This window comes from Balaenoptera ricei, chromosome 11, assembly GCF_028023285.1.
Source record: "Balaenoptera ricei isolate mBalRic1 chromosome 11, mBalRic1.hap2, whole genome shotgun sequence".
Lineage (NCBI taxonomy): Eukaryota > Metazoa > Chordata > Mammalia > Artiodactyla > Balaenopteridae > Balaenoptera > Balaenoptera ricei.
Window position 1 is genome coordinate 25,550,371 of NC_082649.1, and position 25,085 is coordinate 25,575,455.

The window sequence follows — 25,085 nt, forward strand, 5'->3', positions numbered from 1 at the left end:
GCCTTCCCAGCCTTGCTTATGGGACCACCTCTTTGGCACCATCAGGACTAGTGGGTTTTGTTTTGTTTTGTTTTTAAAGTATATCAAAGGGTTCTGTCTGGGTTTCCTATTTGGTTAAACTACTAGGCTTTTTTTTTTTTCCTTTTCTTTTCTTTCTACCCTTAATTGAATGGTTTCTGAAAGTTTAACAACCTCCTTGTAGGTCAGTTGGGAAAGGTAACCAAACACAACCGTATCAGCTCTGATGCCATCAGTTGGGACTCTACCCACCATCTCATGTAAAGAAAGGTCTGAGATCTGACACCATTGCACACAGCCAACAGGACCAAAATTGCAGATTTTTAGAGCTTTAAGGAGTCTGGTCTATCACTTAGTCCAAATTCCTCCTCAAGGATGAGAAACTGAGTCCCAGAAAGGGGACATGACCTTCCAAAGGGCACACAGCAGTCATTGGGAGAATTGGGCTGACTCAGGTCTACTGGTAAGCATCTTGGACACGAACAATCATAACCATGCCTAAAAGTGAAGGGGTGATTTGGGACAAATCGCTTTTGTTTCAGAATTATTACTGTTTCAGAGACAGCGAGAGAGAGAGAATGAGAATATCTGCTCCTGAGGAAATCTCTGGCTTAAATAATCCTCCTTCCCAATCTCTTGCATTAATAATTGAACACTTACATGTTAAAGATGATTTGAGTATACAGAGAGGATACTAAAATGAGAGAAACAGGTTTAAAACAGAAGTTCTTTTATTTGAATACTGAATACATTCCGTTGGTACAGAGTGTGCTGAGGATGAAGTATTTTAAAGAAAGAAAAAACACTGGTAGCCATACAATTAAAATGGAAAAAAATAATTTTAAATATAACACAAATGACAAATAGATACACTAGCATTCTGTGAAGCCCACTTAGGGCGTTCCATCGTCTGTAAGTTGTAGTTTAATTTAAGCTTATTTCAGACATGAGTATTTGGAACTGTCAAAAAAAAACCCCAAAAAACAAACAAAAACCACATGACACAGCAAATGAAACAGTGTCTCACGATTTATTAAATATCTTTAATGAAACCAGTACCTGACAATTAGAAAACAGTTGAACCATTTGTTTAAAAAAAAAAAAAAATCCCTCAAACTAGTGTCTGTATTAGAGGTGACAGTGTTTCCTTTGCAGTTTCTACTATATAATAAGACCACGGTGAACATTCCATATTGGAATTTATCTTTTCAATACAAAGAGTAGGCTCTGCCCATTACAGCAGAATGACTCAAATTTAGTTTTCAGTTCCTGCGGATTCTCAGAGCAGCAGTAAGACAAGTCTCAGGATCATCATGAGGCTAGATTAAAATAAAAGACAGGCAAGGGGAGGGTGACTCAGGAGGTGTGAGACGGAAGGGTTGTGCATTCACCTAACCCATGTGGTACTGCTTCTACTCCCTGGGCAGGAGTGATCTCACCATCCCTGGATCCCTGTACTTGAACTTCCAGACATGACTGAATTAGTCACTTAAAAATGTTCACTGAATGAAGGAGAAAAATCAGAACTCACTGTTCTGAAAATCTGGGATGAACCTTTGTAAGAGAAAGGTCTGGAAAGAAACACAAAACTTTCAAACACTAGTAAAGGCCAGCAACTTGAAAAACTAATCAAGGGGTGATTTGGGGATGTCATAATTACTATCTCAGCTTCTTTCCACGTTTGGGGTCTTGTCTTCTTGACCTATAAACCCTACTTCTGACCCCTTCCACCACCAAGTATCATTATTAGAACAGGGCTACCATTAGAAAGTAGTCCTTTATAATCACACTTTCATTCCCAAATCATAAACACTATATCTAGCCACGCTAGAAAATTCTATTGAAAAGTAGAAAGGAGAAAATTACCCATTGCGGTACCACCTAGAGATTACTAACAATTTGAAATATTCCTTCCTATCTTGTTTTTCTATACCCAGACTTTTTAAAAATTGAGATGACACTATATTTGCTTGTTTATTCTGTTTTCATTTCCTATTATGTCAATATTTTTTAACGCCACTAAACAGTTTTTGAAAACATAACATGTAATGCTTGCTCAATATTCCATTAAGTGGACAAAACACCTATTGAACCATTTCCTTACTGGTGAATTTTCAAGTTGTTTCTAATTTTTCAGTTCATCATGTTTTCCACTAGAAATAAACTTGCAATAAACATCAGTCTTTGTATACATCTCATTATTTCTTTGGAATAAATTCCAAAAAGTGAAAACGTACATCAAAGAAAATGAACATGTCGATAGCCGTCAACATATAAAGGCAGCTTCCAAAGAATTTAAAATGTTATGTATAAATTTTTACTTGGTAATGTGCTTAATCTCATGGATTGAATTACTGAGATTAAGAGAAACTTGAAGCTCCCTATTTATCTTTTTAAAAAATATTAAGATTTCTCCCTTAAAATTTCAAAGTAACTGCGACAGACTTTCACTTTGTCCAACTCTCTAAGAGAGATTATCAGATTTAAATGAATACATTTACTGTCTCAGACAGGTAAATCCTGAGAAAAAATGAGGCTGAATTTCTTTCTTTGTCCTGAAAGAGGTAACTGTGTACATGTGATCAGATAGCACAGCAACGCTAAGTGTATTTGATAAAAATGTTCACTCGCACATAAATGTCAACAATTGATTGACAACTGATTGAATGGATGATATTTTAAGGTTTTATAATCATGCTGATTGTAATACAAATTACTTTGACCTTTTAAGTTAAAACTGACTTTTGCCAAAAATTCAGCACTTCAAAATGACGACAGAGGAAAGAATAGATCAAAATAAGTTCTTCTTACCTTAAACCTGCAACCAGCCCAGCTGGCATGATTTTCTTGGATCTCTTAAACCTCACCCCCATTATGGTGGCCAGGAAGAAAGCTGTAACTAAAAACCAAACCAGTGCGTGAACCAGAGTTTCAAACATGTTATCAGTGCTTGCTTGTGGAAAAAATGGATTTCATTTTAGCTTTCTAATATAACAACTATTATGTATTGGTACTGAGCTGCTATTTTCTTGAAAAGATAAAGTGCTCTATTAAAACACTTTATAAAATAGCTTATCAAAATGGTTTCTGAGGAAACAAGCATGTTAAAATCCATTCCTGAAATATCTTCAAAAGAAAAAGTCTTTTTCTAACTTAATTTCTATTTATAGAACACTCCTGGGAAGGTCAGGACTGTGTCTTATTCAAGCTTCCTTAGGAACACTAGGCAGTATACCTGGACCCACAAGAGATAGCCAATAAATGTTTAGTTAGCTGAATGGCAGGAAAAGAATCAGTTTCTAAAGTAAATCTTTAAAGTAAGACCTGATTAATAAAATAATCCTAAGAAAAGGCTGACTGTTTTTATTTTATAGCATTCTATTTTGGAAATTTGATGCCTGAAGAGTAAATAAAAACAGCCTAATAATATTAAATTCAGAAGCATCATACCAGCCTTTTAGAAGCTAAACCAATATGATGAGGGAAGCAGTTTTATGTAAGAGATTAGGGCACTGATGTCACAATTTAAGAACTTAAGGAAAAATCACTTGCTGATATAAAAAACATGACTGACAATAAACATACATTAACTATTTAAGTGCATATGAATAAAAAGCCCTATATATATACACATACATATATACGTGTGTGTGTGTGTGTGTGTGTATATATATATATATATTTTTTTTTTTTTTGCTGATATATTTTTATCTTCTGACATAATTTCATTATTAAAAATATCCCTTGCTCTTACTTAAAATAAGGGGAAAAAATCCCACTTAATCTCTTCCTCTCCCTCAAACAAAGAACTGGTACAATTTGCCTTCCTTTGTATTTTCTTCCACACCCACCAGGGCACTTTGAATAATCATCAAATTAAACAGAGACCATTTCCTTGGTGTAGTTTTCCAAACCTTCCCTGTATTTGTCTTTCAACCCAGACAGAAGAACGCCAAGCATCCTGGGGCTTTAAACACACACAAGTTTTTTCCATTTTCCCTGTGGACATTCTCCTACTATAAGCCCAACAAGGGAAGAAGCTAAAAGAGTCAGCCTTGCTTTTCTAAATCTTAAGGCAAAGTGGGATCTAAAAGCTGTTTGTGAATTAAATAAAATAATGCAAGGCTGTCTCTTTTTAGATATTTTCACAGTAACACAAACTATGCTAATATGCATTTAGGAGCATTAGCAGAAAATCCAGACGTAATTGCTTGCTTTTTCTAATTTTATTTTATTTTTCTAGTAACAAGTTTTATAGAAATATTCTTCTGAGTTGGAAGGCCTGGCAGCAACATCATTATTTTTGATCAGGTCTGTGTAGAAAGGAACAAGAACAGTGTTCTGTCTCCGCACATGCATATGCCCACCTGCCATGTGACCAGTATCTTCTAGTACACCGAGGCTAGGCTATCAAAACATTATCCCCAAGCTTTGATTCTCCGTAACTGGGAAAAACGCCTTACTCACACAGGGACAGTTTTACATCTCGCTTGTCATTGGAGACACGGTAAGCTCCACAGCCAGCCAAAAATCCAACAGAAAGACCAGCAATCAAAGTCAGAACACCACCTGGTGAAAAAAGCACAGGCTCAGAGAGAGAATCCCAAATGAAAGGTATGCCTTCATCACTTCACATGTGGAAAAATGCATTTCTTCTTGGACACTGTAACTATCGGCTATCCATGGACAGCTTCTAAGACATGACTGTTTCATGCTGAACCCCAAATGCGAGGCAGAGGAACCCCAGGTACATAGCCATGGGAGGGGTAGGTATGGTGATAAAGCCTGCCTTGTAGTAGTGCTTCTGACAGCGACTGCGTGGTCCTGGACAATTACCTGACTTCTTTACGCCCCTCTTTTATTCCCCCTATTCTCCTTGCCTCCATTTTTTTTTTCATTGAGGTTGTGATGATAAAAATAAGATGAAATGATATTTTCAGCTCACGGAGGTAGAGAGGGGGGCCTATTCAAACCAAGCGATGGTTCTGTCCTGAATAATTAACCAACCTTCCAGCCTCAACACATCAGGACTCAGGGATGGCCCGTGACCACACTGAGTAACAGGGAGAACCTGGTCACTGACGCAGCCAGCCAGCCGCCCATCCATCCCCTCCCCCACCCAGCGCCCGCCCTGCTCAGCACTGCCTGGGGCACTGTAACAGACACGGAGCACTGCAGGGGGCACGTGCCAGGGACAACGTCACCGACACACACAGTCCCCACTTCAGGGCACTCAATCTATTTGGAATCTTATCGGATTGGAATCCCCAGGGTCAAGGCATCTCTGGTTTTTTTTTGTTTTTCTTTTTAGATTTAAATTTATTTTTTATTTTTATTTTTTTATTGAAGTATAGTTGATTTACAGGGTTGTGTTAAGTTTCTGGTGTACAGCAAAGTGATTCAGTTGTAACGTATCTCTGTTTTTTAAACATCTACAGGAAAGTCAGATTGCAGCAGGGTTAAGAACCATCCTTAAATTCAGATTGCAGCACCTCCCACACCAAAACACACAACCCATCCAGAACAAGAAGTCACATGCACTAGGTTGTAGTCTAATTCTACAGGCAACAAGCGAAGGAAGACACCTTATAACGGAAGTAATCCTCTCCTCCCACACCCTCCAGCAGCCCCAACACACACACACACACACACACACACACACACACACACACACACTCACACTCTCACACTCTCTCTCCCTTTTTCCTACCCTTCGAAAAACCGCTAACGAAGGAAGTAACCCTGATAACCATATAGACCTGAAACTCAAGTCCCCCAAGGTCACCAATATAACACTCTTCGAAATATAACTTCATTTAGTGAATTTCTTAAAAATATAAGAAACAAATATGAGACACCATGACTGCAAATGCTTTTACCTTAAAACAAAGCAAAACAGAAAACTTGATCTTTCATTTTTCTCCATGAAAATCCTTCAATTTATCAACTGGGTGTTTTTTTCCATCTTTGGACAGAGATGCAGAAACCACTTCAGATATGATATCTAAGTAATTTTCCTTTGCAACACACAGTATCAACATAATTCAGTTTTTTGACACTATGAGTATATAAACAAACCAGAAACCTCATTTGATAATAAGTGAGTAGCCCTGAAGAGGGTAAGTCAATTAATTATGCAATTGATATTAACAGGTAAAGGGAGACCCAGATGCCCAGGCTCTGGAATGACAGGCTCTGTCCACCCAGCCCCACGGAACCCCCATCCTTCCGAGAATCCCATCCACCACGTGCTGGTCCTCATTAGCTTCTTGTCTTATTTACAGACCCTCAGACAATCCTAGCACAACCACCAACCTCCCACCAGGTCGCTTATCAGCTTCTTGTCCTGCTTACAGCCCCTCAGATGATCCTAGCACAACAACCAACCTCTCTTTGATGAAAAATCTGGTTTGGGCTCACCTCTCCGCTTATATCCCAAAATGCTTCCAAATGTCACCAGGGCTGCATAACCAAAACCAATCAGGTCCATTGGCAAGGTTCAAGTCTAAAGCAAGGCGGAAGAGACATATTTTACAAGATAAAAGACTCTGGGGGAGCAAATGTGTATAAAAATGATATGCATTCCACAGAGTTACAGAAATTAATTTCTCTAACCTACTAAGAAAAGGGTAGCTAGATCTTCACTTCTCCCAACACTCAGCTGCTGTCCCGCCACCCGCATCACTCTCAAGGACGCTCAGGGCGACACCTGAGGCTGATTCTCCTTCCCTATCTTCAAGACTTGCTGTTCCCTCAGCTGTGTACTCCCTTCCACTTCCCCAGGAGGACTTCTGCTCTGGTTAGCCGGGTCTCGTCACAGGGCCTTGACGCTGCCATCTCCGCTTTGCACTCCCGTGCCTGGAATGTTCCCCCGCTCCCCACCTCCATCCCCAGCTGCCCTCTAGGCCCCATCTCCCTCTGAACCTGCTCCCCTTCTCAGCCACCCCCAAGCTCCTTAACCACTCCTACCTGCACCGTCCACCCGGTCTGGAGCATCTGCTCTTCTTCCTCTAAATTCCCTGATCTCAGCAACTCCACCTTATAATTCTTTCTTTCGTATTTGTACAGATATTTGTCCCCCCTCCTCCTCACGTCGAAAAACAGGAAAGGGGTAATGTGGACGTTCGCTTGTTGACTGAAACAAAGATTTCCTTTCTGTTTTTTTTTTTTTTTTTTTTGGCTGAGCCATGTGGCACGCAGAACCTTAGTTCCCTGACCAGGGATCAAACCCATGCCCCCTGAACTGGGAGCGCAGATGGAGTCTTAACCACTGGACCGCCAGGGAGTCCCCAAAGATTCCCTTTCAACATGTGCTTTGCACTAGCTTGGTTATGAGACAGCTCTCCTGTGGTGGCAGAGATGCCCACGCTTGGTCCATGGTAAACCATTAAAGGGTACAATGCAGCCCTGGCACGAAGTTAACTGAGTGACCGTGACATTCTGCGGGCATCACAGCAGCAGCTGAAACATCCAGGCGTGGGAAGTTCTAAGAAGCTCCACTGAAATCCTGCCTGGGATTCTCTAAGACGTAGGAGAAAGTGCGCTAGCTACAGGCTGGAGACACGGGTTCTGGTCACTAGTGGCTGCTGGGCCCTGGACCACCCCCCATCCCTAATAACAACTCTCCCAAAGTGAGGGAAATAGACAGATAAGCTCTAAGGTTCTTGCAGCTTTTTAAATTCTAAGAATCCTGGTGATGATTGCACATCTTAAATTTTTTACATCTCTATTTCCTCCCTGGAGAAAGTAGTTATCTTTGTATCCACGAGGAATGGTATATGAGAATTCTTTGTATTTTCACAATTTTCTCACTGCTTGCCATTCAGGTTAACCTGGTCTTTAATTCTCTGTAGCAACTGGTAACAAACTGACCCAGAAAAATGGAAAAGGGGTCTTGAGTTGATCTCAGAGAGTAAGCTAGCACTTACCTATGAGGAAAGGTCTGGGGAGGGAGCCCAAGGCACAGGAGGAGGTGATGGCACTGAAAAGGAGGCAACGATGGAAAATCCTCAATGTCTGTGGGACAAAGAATTAAAACAGGATAGTTGTCGATGCCCAAGAAGTTGTCCAGTGGGATTGAACATATAGGAAGGAAGGACCTGTGTTCAAAGACCATTTGTTGACTGAATGATGGATAAACAAATAATGAGGATGATGTTTCTGAGCAATTACCATGTGCCAGGCACCACTCTAACTAAGGCCTTATATGTAACAACTCATTTAATTATCACCACAACCCTACGAGGTAAGTACTATCCCCATTATTATCCCCATTTTCCAGATGAGGTGACTGAAGCACAGAGAAGGCAAGCAGCAGCCCCGAGGTCACACAGCAGAACCAAGATTTCAGACTCAGAGAAGTCTCATTCCTAACCAGTACTACCTCTGAAAACTGAGTTAGCTGCTGAAAGAATGAATGTGAAAGTGAGCCTGAGGTTCCTCAGTTTTGAATTCTGGATTAAGTAATTCTGCTGGGCTTCGTAGCTTAGCCCACGCTGCACCGTCTTCCACCTGGTGACCTACCATCTTCAGCCCTACGAGAGCCTCACGTCCAGTCCTACTTCCTGTCTTTCTCAAAGAGCTCATCACATTCCACAATGCATGCTTGGCTTCACCAGCATGTGATGTTAGGCAAGTTCCTTAATCTCTGTACCTCAGTTTCTCCATCTGTAAAATAGGGATAATAAAAATATCTACCACGCAGAGCTGTTGTGGTGATGAAATGAGTTAATGCTATAAGGCACTCAGAACCGTGCCTGGCACACAATGAACACCCAACAAATACCAGCTGCTCAAATAATGATTCCTCTCTTTCACACTTATACACATTTTTAAGCTTGACATAAACAAGGGCAATACTATTTCAGCACAGCGAGAAATCCACTGAGGTAGGGTGGATTTATGATGCTGGCATTCATAGCCTCAAACCATAACACTACAACCTGCACTTATACCAAATTCCATCAACGACTTTTTCTTGGGTGTCTTCTGTGTGCAGGCAGCAGGAAGGGACGGAAAGCCCCACTGATGGACACGGCCCTGGTCTGCCAGGACTTCCAGCGCAGCACCATGGAGGCGGCAGCTGCATGAGGGAGCCCTCAGGATGGGAGGCACCGCAGCTCAACCAGGAGCTGCACCTACTGAGGCTTGGAGCCTAAAGGAAAATTCCTCCAGGAAGCAGGGACCCAGCTGAGGTCACGGGGAGGGCAGGAGTAAACCAAGGGAGGAGGGTGGCAAGGAAGCACATGTCCTAGGCAGAAGGGAGACATGTGCAAAGGCCTGGTGGCATGAGAAAGCATGGCATGGTTTCAACATGGAGACAAGTGCAAGGGGTGTGAAAGAGGGGGGGCTGGTGAGCAAGGGCCAGACCGCCCCTGGAAGCCCTGTAAAGGGAGTCTGGTAAAGACAAGCTGGGAGGCAGTAAGCCAAGCAAGGGATGATGGTGGCCTGGCCTGGAGAAATGAGGGTGCAGCGAGGTGGACAGATTTGAGAGAGGTCAGGAGGTTGACTCAACAAGCCCAGGTGTGGGGAGGGAGCAGGGGGGATAAGCCTCTGGCTTGGACCACTGGGGGAGAGGAGAGCCTTGATGCTGTTCCCTGAGACAGGGAACAATGAAACAGCAGCAGGTGTGTGGTGGGGGCAGGAGGGGGGTGCCCTGGAATGATGGAGCCCAACTTAAACACAATCAGTCTAAGATGCCCAACACACAGTCAGGAAACACCCTTCCACAGAGATGTGAAGCTTATGAGAGCGATCACTCGTCATCAGGTAGTAATTTAGGGACCTAATTCTCTCCTTAAGTTAATCACCTGGTGTGGAAGGCTGGTTCTTCTCCCTCCTCTGAGTCCCCCAGTTCTTCCTCTGACCCTCTCTTGGGGCCCCATCCCTTCTACCTGGTGTAGACTTACTTCCCTTGAGCTTCTCTCTCCTCTAGGCCAGTCAAGCTCCTTGAGGAATAAGCTCAGGTTCAATTCATCTTGTCTTCCTCACAGCACCAAGCTCACTACCGAGCACTTAGGCAGGTGCTTAGTAAATGCCTGCTGAGTGAATGAGTAAGTGAACCAAAGGAATAACTTTTGCCTTAAGACATTCTGTAACTGACCTACCTTCGGTATAGCTCTAGTGCCAGGAAAAAGCCCTTCATCACCTTAGTGAACTGAGTGTTGTTCTAAGGAGGCAAAATAAATCTATTCTCAATCCTTGTAAGAAGTTTCGTGCTTACAGCGAAAATTCAAACAAAAGGCAATCAGCTCTGGTGCTCCTTTTCCGTGGCAGGACCGTATGTCCTGCTCAGAATCACACAGGAAAGCCAGAGGCTGCGTTAAGGGAGGGATGGGCGTGGGTACGAAGCATCTGACGCATCACGTGTTCCCATCGCAAACGCTATGCCCAGCCCTTGGAAAGGCCAGAAAGCATCTTGGGTGCAATGCAGCAAAATGATTTACTGCACAACGCACAAAACCAGATGAAGGGGCCCTGCCTTGCCCTTAGCCCTCCAAAATTTGGGGAAACCACTAAGAGATTTCCCGTAAGCTATTATATAAAAAGCATTTTCACATGCTGAGTAGCAATAATTACCTACCTTTGAACTCCTTAGGGCTCGAAAGACACATTTTCGAGTGAAGTCTGGGTGGTGCTGGGAAGGTTTAAAACCCTGCCAAGCATTTCTAGATGGTCCAAGAGCCCCACCCTCTTCCCCATCTCTCCCTAGCTCTAGGAAGGTAGGAGGGAAGACAGGTGGGAGATTCAGGACCGCGGAAGGAAGACATTCCGGGAATTCCCAGGAGGAGGAGAGAAGCGATTCCCCGGGAGAACAGACTCCACCCCCTGCAAAATCCTCCCAAGGTTCTCTGCGTCTTTATCTGCCTATTTCTGCACCGCTGCATGAAAATTACGGCCAGGAAAGTCTCGATTGCGAGATGTACAGCTCACCTGCAGCCCCGAGCTGTCTCCGCGGCTGAAAAGAGAAAAGTCGGGAGCTAGGTGCGGGAAAACTTCGTACCTCGAGAAGGGAAGCTGACCCCGCCGCCTGCGCCTTCTACTCTGCGCATTACCTCCCAGCACTGGGCGGGGCCGCTGATTCCGGGAGGCTCCGCCCCCCGCCCCTCGCGCGCGCATGCGCAGCACTCCTTCCACTGCAGGTCAGCGCTGTCCCGCCCACACCCGCCAGGCGCTGTGGAGGTTAGTCGGCTCTACCACCTGCAGCGCCTGTGCTGTAGCATCCCAGGCGGCGGCCACACCTGGTCACTCGCTCCGGACCCGGCCACTCGCTCCGGCGACCCGGCTTTTGGTCCTGGCCCTGATCCCGGGATTCGGGTCTGCTGCCTCCTGCCGGACAGACATGGAGTGACACGCATTCGCAAGGAGTGGGCCTGGGTGTACCAGGGATTCCAGATGGCAAAAGATTTTTAACCGTTGAAGAAGTTCCTTCAATATTTAAGGGACGTTTGTGGGACCTCTCCAGCAACGCAGGCCTTTTACATACTCTCCACCAGATTGTCCCCATTTTCAGCGGAGGGAGGTAAGGTTCAGAGAGGCGAAGGGATTTCGTTGTCCACAAACTCAACTCCACAGGGTGCAAAGGTTAGAGCCCGAGTTTGTCTGATTTCAAAGCCCGAGCACCCTTTATTACACCGCATCATCTACGAAGTCATCTAGATGTGGTGGGGAGACCAGGATCCCGGTTTCATACTTCAAGCCCAGGATTTGCTGGACTTAAGTACCTGAAGGGGAAAGGTACACAGTGCCAGAATTGAAAGGCACTTTAAATCATCTTTCGTTCCAGAATAATACGTTCCCAGGGATGAACCTTAAATTGATCTGGAATCCTGCATCCTGGCTACAACTTCTCATCTCACTCCAGTTTTGCCTTCCAGGCCACTGACAGTAACTCCAACCCTCTTCCTTATATAATAGCTCTTCAGAGATTTGAAGAAGGCTGCCATCTAGGGCTTATCAAGCAGCTCTAGGGGTGCCGTGGGGCTGGGAATAATAGAATTTCTTTAAATTAAACAAAAAGAAATCTTAAGAATATATCTTATATCTTGTGAAATTTGCTGAATCTATTCCTTGTGTTTAAAAGTGCTTCAAGGAAGCAATGAGACTGTATCTAAGATGAGAAGTCTAAGGTAGGCATAAGGAAATAGGGTTCTGGGAGATTAACAGGAGAGTTGATGGCAGGCGCTGGAATGTGGATGGAGGAAGTGGTATCCTGAACTTTGGCTCCAAGTTCTCCCAGCTCTCCTTCTCATCCCCTTCTTTGCCCATCCTTACCTCGGCATGCTGGCACCTTTGCGGGTGCACGCTCTCACTCTGTCTCTCTCTCTCTCTCTCCCCCCCACAGACTCCCAGGACACTTTCCCTAACCTGAATAAAACCAAAAACCTTCTTGGGATGCCTCAGTGTCTTTAACTAATATGAACCCCCCCTCCCAAGTAAATAACTTCCCCCTGGACCCCAGTGCCTGGATTTATAAGATGCTGAGATCCCTTCCACCCCTGTCACTGAGGTCTTAGAGACTGAAAACAGCCTCATGGTATTCCTACTCAAGGCGTTTTCACCTAAATCGAAAAGAGCAAGGTGAACAACATGTGGGAACAGGAAGGTTCTTAGGCAAAAGGGCCACTGTCCTCTCAACTCACACGCCTCCAGCTTAGATAGAGAACGAGACGAGGGTGCAGTAAAGCCTATTCACCTCCACCTCTTTGTAAAGCTGTCTGCTCATGATCCACAGCATATTCTTAACTTCCAATGTGACATCAACCCTTTGGCAGTCTGGACAAATGTACAAGATAAAATATGTAGGATTGACAAGGAAGCCAATTTTATTGAAATAAAGTTATCAAAGTATTAAACATTTAAATCTGTGATATAAGATGTGCTTCATTATTAAATTATGAGATCTAGAAGTGGGTTTTAATAATTACCATAATTTCCAAGTAGTTGTGCACATAAACAATACTCTGAGGTGTCTGTAACGTGAATATCTGTGATTCCTGGGGATGACAGTCACAGGTTCTAGTACCGCTGTGGTTTGCTGCCAATTTTCCTAATGGAAAGAAATGCTAAATTTTACTTAGACATTGGTGAATACAGAAACTTCTTTTTCCCATCCAAGTTCTCAGATCTTCTGATTTCTATCCTCAGGCTTCCTTGGATTTGCAGAACTCCCAGTCTCTAGTGATGCAGGGTTTCCTAAGTTGTATTTGGTGGACTTGGATAAAGGGATGGCAAGGCTAAGAGCCCAGGCAGGACCTCCAAGGACGTTTGCGCCTCACTGAGTGCTCTGTGGTCCTGAGCCTGGTCCTCATTTTCAAATGTTCAGAAACTCAGTTTGTATCCATTCTTCCAGGGGCACCCTGGCTTTGGAAGATTGATTCATAAAAACCAAAGTCACAAGGGACTTACTGATTTTTAAGCAAACAAACAAACAAACAAAGCCTGTTTCAGGTCCTCGATTCTTCTCTTCAGATCCCACATGATTACTTACCATTTAGGCCTCTCTCTGCTCATCAGTAAAAGAAATTTTGAACAAATATCTTAATACATGTACTCATATGCTATGGATATTTTAAATACAAATATGTAAATCAAAATAATATACATAATGTAAGACTTTAAAAGGAAAATACGAATAAGATTAAACAGATATTTCCTATCTTTACTTTAAAAAATGACGTATTTCTTTCTGCCCCATGATACAGTAGGATATTTTCCTTCTTTCTGTCTTCTTTTGCAATAACACTTTTCTGAACTGCTTGCAGCCTTTAGGACATCCTTCTTCTCTTTGATGTAGTGGTAAAACTGGATACGGTCAAAGGTCAAATTCACTGTGACTTGCAGCTCTGCTCTCACGCCCACATTACACTGATTCCTTGGATCAGTCCAATGTGATGATATTAAGGTAAATCTCCTCTCAGTAGAAGCGTTTGAGCATGGAATACTTAGGATTTTACTTACTAGCAACAGCAAGCTTTCAGATTTGCAGGAATTCGTTTCTATTTCTCCAGAAATGTCCACCTACTTTGTATCCACAGGCTTGTGACAGTCCAGCTGCTTGTCAATCAGGTCCTTTGCATCTATAAATTCATCATACAGGCTATTCGTGGTTGCAACATCCGTCATTTTTAAACACCCTGAAGCACGCTGGATGTCATGGTAAGTTAAACATCTTCTCCTCAGGGAAAATGGCTTTAAAGCACAGAGATAATTTGAACTGGTGAAATCGAAGTTAGAGTCCAAATAAATTACAGTTTTAGTGAAGAAATTAAGAAAGTCCTGTTTAACTTGGTTGCCCTGTTCTAGTGACATTTTTTTTCAGTTCGGAAGCAGTCTTATTTCCCAAAAATGAATCACCTTTCTGCTGTGTGAGTGTTTGTCTCAAACTATACATGACATCGAACAGCTCAGGTGCAGTCAGTTCACCCTTTTCAGGACTCCTTATGGTCCCTTCAAAGATCATCAAACAGTTCTGGAGAAACAGCATATAAATTTCTGTTCTACTGTAATCCTCTTCTCCATTCTCATCCTCAATATATTTCCAAATCAAAGAAGGACATCCTTCTTGCCCCACACTTTGAAAATACGATTTTACGGCAGGCCAACATTTTAGCATCTTTACTATGGCTGCCAGCCGTGTTGGCCATCTGGTAGGCATGTGTCTAAAGAGGTTATCTCCTTCCATCTCTATAAAGGCACAAATCTCACTAAGTGCTTCTGCACATTTTGAGGAAACTGAAAAGTGACCCAAAACTTTCATTATGAAAGTCTCAATATCACATTTAAGCAAATCACAACTCTTTTTAGCAGTGCTGTATACAAGATGTGCAGAGCATCGAATATGTAAGATCTTTTTATTTTCTTTGGAAAGAAGTTTACAGACTGAGTGGAATTTGCCAAAATTTACATTTGCGCTATCTGACGAATATGCAGATAGATGAGCTAAGTCTAGTTTGTATTTGGGCAAAATACCAACAGCCTTTTGTTTTATGATTTCGGCAGTTTCATTAAAATCCTCATAGAAATCCAGAAGACGATTTGAAATTCCATTTTTCAAGTCAAAGTACCTGAGAGCTAGAAAGAACATTTTTTTGTTGCCATGATTTGGTGCATGGCTTGCAGCTGATATACTATAGAAAGCATGATGGTTGGTGAGAGATGACAAAATCAGCTCTACACTATAAGCGACCAACACATCTGTTATCAAAATTTCTCCTTTTGTTTGCCCACAGAATATTTTGGTCACAACCTCTGAATCAGGAAAAGTGACTTTACTCAGTTTCATAGAGCAATCAAGGCATCCATAGGACAAGGCATGTCTGTCTGTGTAGGACGCCCACGCTAATTCACCAGCTGCTACTTTTGGGTGAATGCTGATTTCATTTCCCAAAAAGACAACACCTTTGGTTGGTTTGGAGGCACTTGCCTGTCTCATTCTGGACTTGTGAGATTGTCTCGAAATGCCCTTTCACATCCCGTTCTCCACCATGCCCAATCCCAAATTCTTTCCCGCACAGTGTGCAGGATGCTCTGGGTGGGTTATTTACGTCCCTGATCCAATTATATGTGTCCTTCCATTTGTCGTTAAAATAACACAGTCGTTTAGCCTTCTTTTTCGGTGATGGGATCATGCTTGCGTGAGTAGTATAAACGTTCTCACTTTCATTATCTGACCTCTTAGAAAACATGGTCACAGTTCTCACAATGTTTAAAAAAAAAAAAAAATTAAACTAGCACTCTTCTGATACAAAGCACAACAGTTAATCCCCAGGCTGGTATCACAGCTCATGCCACCAACGAACAATTTCCTGAAATGGTCGGGTGAGACACATGGCCACAAGAAGTCTTACAAGGAAGCCATGAGCTTTGAATGTCTTACTAGAAATCCATGAGCTAAGGTAGGGCGAGATCGCCCAAAGCTTTCACTGGAAGGATTACAAATAAAGCCACCATCCAGCAGCAAAAGTCCACTCCCACGCACCCTAAGTATGAAAGATTGTACCTTGGAAAGACGTTAACAAATTTATACCACCTCCTTACTGAGATCTCAACTCCACAGCCCCTCCAGGCTGGCAGGGGAAAGAAAGGGCAACCTGGCCACGGCGGAGGCCACAACTGGAAGACACCCTCCTATCAAAGTGCTATCATCCATCCCTATCTTCCTGTGTGCCCGAATGTTGTTGTCAAGGAACTTGGCCCTCCTGGGGCAGAGACTGCGGTCACACAGCGAGTCTGTTCCCAGCGGGAGGGGAGGATGGAGGCCCTGGGTGGGGCGCGGCCGGACCTGGCTCAGACCCAGTCCGAGATCACAGCTTGCTCCCGGCCACCTACCCTCTCGGCCAGGCGGTTTGGGGACTGCGCCCAAAGCCACCCAGCGACTCCCGCCAGCTCCCCAGCCCCTACCCGCTCCCTCCTCGCTCTTGCCGGGTTCTCGGGGCGGGTTCTCGAGGCGGCCCCGTGCCTGTTCTCGGCCAGGCGCGTCGTCTCCACGGGCTACTCGCCCTCACCTGCTTCTGACGCGCGGGGCAGAGCCGGCTGTCCCCTCCCCGCCGAGGACGCCGCGGAGACCACTGGCGGGCGCTGGACCCGCGCTCAACAACTGACCGAACATCTTTCCGCGAACGCTTCGGAGCGACAGTTTATAAGGCCCAAGCCCGCTGGGGCGGGCCCACTTCTCCTAAAGCTCATGCTCATTGGCTGAACCCGCCTGACACTCAGCCCTGGGCCGGCGTCCCGTTGACCCTGACGTCGAGCTCTCAGAATCCTGGGAAGTTTGGCGTCTTCGAAGGCGGCGGAGCCCGGCTGCCTCAGAGGGTTCCCGAGGCCCGTCGAGCCCGCGGAGGTTAAGTCCGCCGGCTGACGCCTCAGCCTTCGCCCCGCGCGCCGGTCTCGGGCTTCACGGAAATGAAAACAAGCCAAGAGTAAAACAAAACCAGTACAAATCCCCAAGCCAAAACAGCTACAATCAAATTCAAGGAAAGCAAAGGTAAATGAGTTTTCTCAGTATAATTAAGCAAGAGTCATTTTTTGGCAGAGGCAGAGTAAACAACTGAATTTCAAGGGGATGAATTCAAGAAAAGGTGAAACGGGAATCTAACTTCAGTTATAGGATATTTATACCGATTTCTTTTTAGACCTTGATAAGCAGAAGTTCGCTGTCAAAGAATCCAGCTTTTCTTATTTGGTTGCCTTTCCTACAAACGGCAGCAGGGGGCACTAGATGCTCTAGTTTCATTCAGGTAGGCGAGGCGTTTTAAACCTTGTTAGAGTTATTATCAAACTCCAAATGGTTTCCTCTTAGAAAACAGGGCGGTGGTCTGAGTAAAAGGATGTAGGAGGACTTCCCTGGTGGCTCAGTAGTTTAAGAAACCACCTGCAGTGCAGGGGACACTGGTTCGAGCCCTGGTCTGGGAAGATCCCATGTGCCGCGGAGGTGCTAAGTCTGTGAGCCACAACTACTGAGCCTGCGAGCCACAACTACTGAACCCCACGCGCCTAGAGCCCGTGCTCCACAAGAGAAGCCATCGGAATGAGAAGCCACCGGAATGAGAAGCCCCCGCACCACAACAAAAAGTAGCCCCCGCTCGCAGCAACTAGAGAAAGCCTGTGGGCAGCAACAAAGACCCAATGTGGCCAAAAATAAATAAATAAATAAATTAATTTTAAAAAAAGAATGTACCAAAAAGGTAACAGTTTCTGCACTACAACCTGTTGACTAAGGAGTACAGTTTCCTGAAATGTTGTGATGGGGAGAAAAGGTCAATTACAGGACATAAGGGGGGATTTTAAGGTGGGCTCTGAAAGAGACAGGCAGTGGAGAGTGAACAGGGTACCGCTGACTCCCTGTCCTAGCCCTGCCATCTGGACTCATTTTGAACTTTTGCCAAGAACACGGGACTTTCCGTGCTACTGGGACTGAGAGGTTTCCTGGAATTTGGCACTTTACTATAAACAATAATGATAGTAACTAACATTTAATGAGTATTGTGGGCCAGCCACCTTCTAAGCATTTAATCTACCCAATAACCCTCCGAGGTAGATACTGTGTCATCCCCATTTTACAGAGGAGGAAACTGAGGCAACTTGCCAAAGGTCATGCACACAGCTGAGAAGTGTCAGATCCAGGTTATAGAAAAGAGTGTGCATGCAGGCTCTGCAGTCATTCTGCCTGGGCTCCTATCATGGCTCCAGTGCATATTTTATTAAGAGAGGAAAGCACAAAACATTATGACTGGCACAGAGGAAATACTCAGTAGTGTTTGCTATTATCATTAAAAGTGGTTCTTGCTCTCCAAGAGTTTAAAATCTACTTTAAGAGGTTGGTAAGATTCATAAGGCAGTAGAGATGCCTATTGAATGGGTGAATGGGACAGAGAATAGATGCGTGGAAGTATTTGGAGAAGGGAACAGCTGTGAAGAGTGGTCAGGTCTGGGTCACAGGTCACTCAGCATGGCACCTGCTTAAATGGGTAACCTGCATGTCATCATTAGAAGGTGGTCTCAGATCCTGAATGGCTTGAGCTAATCACTATAGTCTTTGTGTTTGGTTATCATATGGGTGGGTGTGTTTAACTAAAAATGTAGTCGATTTTTATTAGTCACTAAAATTGTCTTGAGGAATGGTATGGTATCTACTCTTTTAGCTGGAGGAAGCATTTATTAATTTTTTAATTTTTCAGAGAAAGCATTTATTAATTTCACAAATCTGTTAGATGTTATATGGTCAGGCCATTCAAGATGGCTGTTCTCCTGCTCTCTGTGCATCCCCTGCTTGACCAGGCCCTGCTTCCCTCACATAACTATTCAATCCTCTTAATTATAGGGCTTAATTAGTCCCTGGTAACTGAGCCCACCTGATGTCAATCCCCCCTGTAAATGGTAGCCTCCTTTTCCCCTGAGTAGCAAAGACTGTTGCCATGTCCTGTCCTTTGGATGCGGTAGGATGTTGCTCCAGGACCCTTTGTAGGATTCCCCATGTCCACTAAACCATTGATGTCTCTGTCACTGTCTCTGGGCTCTTCCGTCCCGAGGCTGGACAACTACAAGGCTTGCAGGCCTGTGGGATACAGCCCAACAGATGTCAAGCCATGGAAAAGGAGTCTGAGTTAGAATAGGACTCTGAGAGTTAGCGACTGACTCTCAAGGGGGATGGCAAGAGGTATTATAATTGAAACCTGAAGTCTGAGAGGCAGGGAATCAGGGGAACCGCATTGTGGGTAGCAGGAATGGCCTGAGCAAAAAGGCCCTTCGGTGGGGAAAGGGCTCCATGCCTTCTGAGAACCAAAGGAGGGGGTTTGGTTGGGGCTAGAGAATTGTGAATTAGAAGCAGAATAAATTGGTTCAGCAACAAGCTGTGTTCATAAAGAGCTGGGCTGAGTATGGTTTCCTGCTTCTGAGTCTTCTATTTAAATCTGGACTGTGCAGTCGCCAGATGTTGCTGCGGGGAAACCTTCCATCATGGTGAGGGGTAATGTTTGTGTGCATCTTGCTTTCCATTGGTTGTCCTTAACTGAGTTTAACGCTCTGTGTCTGTGTATGCTTAAACCCAGAAGAGCCTCTGTTTTGGATGAGATGACTCCTGACTCCTCTTTTGCTTAGCAGTAAAAGAATGGTAAAATGGATTTGCATTCATTCACTAGCATACTTGTCTAACTTCATCTTCCCCCAAATATTTCTTAGAATAAAAAATAAAAACAAATATTAAAGATAGCTCAATCTTGGGACTTCCCTAGTGACGTAGTGGTTAAGAATCCACCTTCCATAGAGGCAAAGAATATACAAATCAATTTTCACTGCAAAGTAAAGGAGCTGTTACAGTGGAGGATTACTGGACTGAATGTCAATATTATGACATAGTATGAGTGTGTTTCATGTTTGGTAATTGCAATAATTGTTGCTTTTGTTGTGGTCATCCATGTACAATGCTTGGTGTCAGTCTATTTATCTCTTGTAAAAATAAAATACAGTGTGTGTGTGTGAAAAAAACAAAAAACAAAAAAAACCACAAAGAATCCACCTTCCAATGCAGGGGACCCAGGTTCGATCCCTGATCAGGGAACTAGATCCCACATGCATGTCACAACTAAGAGTTCACATGCCACAACTAAGGAACCTGCCTGCTGCAATTAAGACCTGGCGCAGCCAAAGGGAAAAAAAAAAAAATCCTGTTCCTCTACATCCTCATCAGCATTTGGTGTTGTCAGTGTTAAAAAAAAAAAACAAAAAACAAAAACTCAATCTTTCCTATTCTAACGGCCTCCATGGAGCCACTACTGTACTTGTAGTGTAAAAATCAAACATGTGAGAAAGAGGACTTGATGTACAGAGTTAATCCATGTGTCTTCTTCAGATCTCTTTGAGCAAACGACCCTTAATGCAATAAAACTGGCATCTTTGAGGAAAAGCAGATTATCTTGTGTGATAAGGCTGCCTTTTCTCATTACGTTAATGTTGCTCTGATCATGCATTTTAAACAATGTTTTTAATTTAAAAGAAAAGGTCCCAAGAGAAGGCTTAGGCCGAAAAACAGGGCATGATAATACTTGGAAACATGCAATGGAGAAACATTCTGAAAATCCACTCAACAGTGCAGTGGGACTCACTGTAAAGGTGAAATTGGGACCACATTTAATGAAAAGAGAGATTCAGCCCCTTTCTCTCTCCTTTCTTCTTATAGTTCATTCTAAGGGGCTAATTGTTAGAGCAAGTTTAAGTGGTATATCCAACAAATTTCATAGAAAGAAGGGCAATGAATATTAAAAGTTTCTGAAATTCAAACCAGATGTGGACGGAGAGTTAGTTTAAAAACAACCACACACCTGTAACACCTTGGGCAGGCTCTGGAACATCTAGCAGCATTTGTATAACTCATCTTTTCAGGCTGGATTTAATAAAGATTTGGGGGATGAAGACGGTTAGGAAGAAATTGAACTATTTATGAAGTACATTTTTTTAAATTGGTAAATTATTCCAATTAGCAAAGTGGTTAATAATGCTGGCTTTTAGGCTGGATTTTTCAATTTGTGAAGCTTCAAGACTAGGAGCCTGCCAGGTGAATAAGAAACGGTCAGGGCTTCTCCCTGAAATTGACTGGGGCTGTGGTCAAAATGTAATAGGCTGCTTCTGTGTCATTCCCTTTTGCAAAGATGTCACTACAGACAGAACTTTAGGAAAACTTTTTTTCATTCTTCTTAAATTGTCTCCTTGGAGGCTTCTGAAATGCTTAATTCAGTGGTCCCCAAATTTGCTGCCCGTTGGAATCACCTGGGCATCTTTGAAAACTACCGATGCCTGGCTCCCATCTCCCGATATTGTAATTTACCAGGTATGGGCTGCACCCCAGGCATGGGGAGTGGTTTTGTTAATCTTTTTATATATACATGGGTTGTAAGAAATAATACAGAGAGATTCCTTATACTCTTTATCCAGTTTCCCCTGCATGGTAACATCTTCCAAAACGGTAATACAATATCACAACCACCTTATTGACATTGATACATGCAAGATCTGGAACATTTCCATCACCACCAGGATCCTTCCCTCTTGTTGGCCTTTTATAACCACACCCACCTCCCCACCCACCTCCCCACCCACTCCAACCCCCTCCTTAACCTCTTGGCAACCACTAATCTAGTCTCTACTTCAATAATTTTGTCACTTCAAGGATATGATATACATGTAATCATACAACATGTAACCTTTGGGGATTTGCTTTTTTCACTCAGCATAATTCTCTGGAGATTCATCCAGACTGTTGCAGGTATCAATATTTTGTTCCTTTTTATTGCTGAGTAGTGCTTCAGGGTATGGATGTACCACGGTTTGTTTAACCATCTGGATTGTTTTCAGGTTTTGACTATTAGGAATAAACTGCTATAAACATTAATGTACATACTTTTGTGTAAACATGCATTGTCATTTCTCTGGGATAAATGTCCAGGAGTGGAATTGTTGGGTTATATGGTTAGCGCATGTTTAGTTTTTAAAGAAAATGCTGAACTATTTTTCCAGAGGGGCTGAACCATTTTTACATTCCTAACAGCAATGTATGAGTGATTCCATTTCTCTGCATCTTCGCCAGCATTTGGTGTTGTCGGTCTTTTATATTTTAGTGTAGTGATAGCACGTTGTGGTTTTAACTTACATTTCCCTAAGGGCTAATGAAACACCTTTTCATGTGCTTATTTGCCACCATTTGGTGAAATGTCTATTCATGTCTTTTGCCCATTTTCTAGTTGGAGTATTTATTTTTTACTCTTGAGTTTGCGAGTTCTCTATATATTCTAGATGCTAGTCCTTGATCACATTTGTGGTTTGCAGATGTTTTCTCCCATCTGTAACTTGTCTTTTCATGCTTCTGGTAGAGTCTTTCCATAGAGCAAAAGTTTTAACTTTTGATGCAGTCCAATTTATCATTTTTTTATGGGTTGCGCTTGACATTATTCAAGGACTATCTAGCATTATGCACTAAACAGACATTTCGTCAAATCATCAGAGTCCCTCACTACAAAAAGCTTTCATGTTAAAACTTTCCATCCAGATGAAGATGTTCCCTTCTGTTGTCTTGTTTAGGTGTGTTGACTTTTAAAAGATGTTTGTGGTTTCAGAGAAACCCCATGAACATACAGATAGACTTAAAACTTCCAAAGATGTGAACTTCAAGACTACTATTGCTTATCAGATCTTGTCCTTGACATTCTAGACAGGCTTCTTTCAAAGAAAGCTCTTTACTCATGGGGATAAGGGAGTTGATGGATGAAAGAGAAATTTCTGGACTGTCACACAGAGGCAATACAACTCTCACCAAATAAATAGTTCATTGTATAAAGAAAAAAAGAACTGTTGTCATGATGGGAAGAGGTCAGGAAAAGGCTCAGATGTCCCAAACGGAATTAAAACTCATTCATTTGAATGGAATTACTACTCATTCATTTGAAAAATAAAATAGGGGGATTTAAGCACAGTCCATGGGGATTATGAATTATGGTCAGTGTGTCCCCTTATTTAGAATGTTTGGGGAGGAAGAACTTTTGTATAGTCGGAGCAGTGTTTCCAGTTACTAGAGATTTTCAAGAAGACCCTGGACCACCACGTAGCAGGGGTGTTGGAGAGGTCAGACACTAGAAAGTAAGGTATACAAGGTGAGCTTTGAGAACCTATCCAATCCTAGTGTCTCTGGCATCATGACCTTTCTCCAACACAAGATTCAGAATATCCTGGAAAGGAAGAGTATAGGCAGGACTGATCCCAAGAAATATAGGCAAAGCACCAGGAAGAAGCCAGATAACTGGAGGAGAGCCTTATCTAAAAGTTGGATTTATGGAGCTGGAAAAAACTTTGAGGGGCAGCTATCTTGCTCTTGATAAAGAGACGGAGGAAGAAACTGTATTAGTCAGATAGGCTAGACTATGATGCACTGATAAACAAACCATGAAATCTCAGTGGCTTAACATAAGAAAACTTTATTGCTCCCTCGTGCAAACTCCTTCGCAGATGTTTCTGGTCAGGCATCTTCTCCAAGTGATGACTCAGTGATCCAGATTCCTTCCATCTTCTTTCTTTCTTTTTTTTTTTTTTAAAGAGATTTGATGGAGAAGAGGCAGGGTCAAGGGCTTTTTTTTTTTTTAATTAATTTATTTATTTATGGCTGTGTTGGGTCTTCGTTTCTGTGCGAGGGCTTTCCCTAGTTGTGGCAAGTGGGGGCCACTCTTCATCGCGGTGCGCGGGCCTCTCACTATCGCGGCCTCTCCTGTTGCGGAGCACAGGCTCCAGATGCGCAGGCTCAGCAATTGTGGCTCACGGGCCCAGCCGCTCCGCAGCAAGTGGGATCTTCCCAGACCAGGGCTCAAGCCCGTGTCCCCTGCATTAGCAGGCAGATTCTCAACCACTGCGCCACCAGGGAAGCCCTCCTTCCATCTTCTTGCATGTCCTTTCAACACATGGCCTCTAAGGTCCATGGGAAAAGGGAAGAGGGTTGAGGAAAGGCACCTGGCTACTTTAGACATCCAAGCCCTGAGTATTCCATTCATCACCACCACTCGCATCCATTAGGCAGAATGCATCCCACAGCCAACCCAACTGCAAAGGAGGCTGGGAAACAGAGGTCCACACAGGTATCAGTGGCACACCTATAGTTTCTGCCACAGGAAGCCAAAACCCAGAGGGGTGCCATGATTTCATTATGACCATTTTGTTAATGTTGACAGAACTAAGATCAGATTCTAGATAGGATGACCTAGAGGGTTAAATGTAGTATATGATGAAGCCTTCTATGGCTGGATCCTGGTCATTCCAAGATTCTTTTCTGCCCCTTCCCACTTGGCAGCTAGAACCTCAACAAAACAGAACTGTTTATAGTTCCCAGTGCCTGCTTTGCTCCTGCAGCCCCTTACTTAGGTGTGAATACCTTCTACTTCTTCACCTACCTCCTCTTTGCCTCCTTATTCTTTAAGACTTAAGCATCTGCGCTTCCAAGAAGCTGACCTCAGTCTTCTGATGCCCTGCTCTCCAGACTGGGTTAGGTATCCTTCTGTGCATCCACAGTGTCCTGTCCACCTCTAACATCACAGTTACGAAAGGTTATGTCATTATCCATTTTTATTCTATTTCCTGCCCTAGGTTGTGTGCTTCTTGTAAGCGAAGGACATTATTAAAATTGTAATAATTAAAAAAATTTTTGGCATACAGCAAATCTGACTTTTTGTGTACAGTTTATGAAGTTTAACAATTGTATATATTTATTAGAGTTGAGAGTTTCCTGGTTCTTGGTATGCTGAATAATTTTGGATTGTATCCTGGCCACTTTGAAATTATGTATGAGACTCTGAGTCTTGTTTGAATCCTATAAAATGTTGACATTTCTGTTTTAGCAGGCAATCAGCCTAGTTGGTTTCAGGCTTCAAGGTCTGACCAACTTGCTGTGGGAGGTGCTTTCAATATCAGTTCTGTTTTCAAAGCCTTCCCAGGGCTCTTCTGATCTATCTGGTGTGTACACCCCCTAGTGGCCAGTCTGACGATGGGCGGTGATTCCTCCCGTGGTTCATTTCTCAGTCTCCCGTAGACTCTTCATG

At 43.4% G+C, this 25,085-nt stretch overlaps 1 protein-coding gene and 1 long non-coding RNA gene across 5 annotated transcripts in view; one reads left to right on the forward strand and one right to left on the reverse strand.

Moving 5' to 3' along the window:
* Window positions 1-1,029: 1,029 nt before the first annotated feature.
* Window positions 1,030-11,122, reverse strand: TMEM14A (transmembrane protein 14A). Of its 3 annotated transcripts, none has more exons than XM_059938494.1 (6): window positions 11,021-11,122; window positions 7,947-8,034; window positions 6,439-6,523; window positions 4,486-4,587; window positions 2,830-2,917; window positions 1,030-1,337 (listed from the first exon to the last, which is right to left on the reverse strand). In XM_059938494.1, the coding sequence occupies exons 3-6, from the start codon at window positions 6,506-6,508 to the stop codon at window positions 1,298-1,300; spliced, it is 300 nt and encodes a 99-aa protein (XP_059794477.1). In that variant the 5' UTR covers window positions 6,509-6,523; window positions 7,947-8,034; window positions 11,021-11,122; the 3' UTR covers window positions 1,030-1,297. The 3 variants fall into 3 exon arrangements, with proteins under 3 accessions (XP_059794477.1, XP_059794476.1, XP_059794478.1); XM_059938493.1 differs by having other exon boundaries at window positions 10,951-11,093; XM_059938495.1 differs by lacking the exon at window positions 11,021-11,122 and adding an exon at window positions 10,601-10,812.
* A 5,670-nt stretch (window positions 11,123-16,792) lies between these two features.
* LOC132374614 (uncharacterized) overlaps window positions 16,793-25,085 on the forward strand; it is a 58,017-nt gene continuing 49,724 nt past the window's right edge. For both annotated transcript variants that reach the window (XR_009505693.1, XR_009505694.1), the window contains exon 1: window positions 16,793-17,002. This is a non-coding gene — a long non-coding RNA (uncharacterized LOC132374614). The remainder of the gene's footprint in view (window positions 17,003-25,085) is intronic.

Coding starts and splice junctions, on each gene's coding strand:
- TMEM14A (XM_059938494.1), bottom strand. CDS start 6,508: ATGGACCTGATTGGTTTTGGTTATGCAGCCCTGGTGACATTTGGAAGC. Junction 2,918..4,485: donor AGATGTAAAACTGTCCCTGT/GTGAGTAAGGCG, acceptor TTTGGTTTTTAG/TTACAGCTTTCTTCCTGGCC. Junction 1,338..2,829: donor GGGCTGGTTGCAGGTTTAAG/GTAAGAAGAACT, acceptor ATTTTAATCTAG/CCTCATGATGATCCTGAGAC.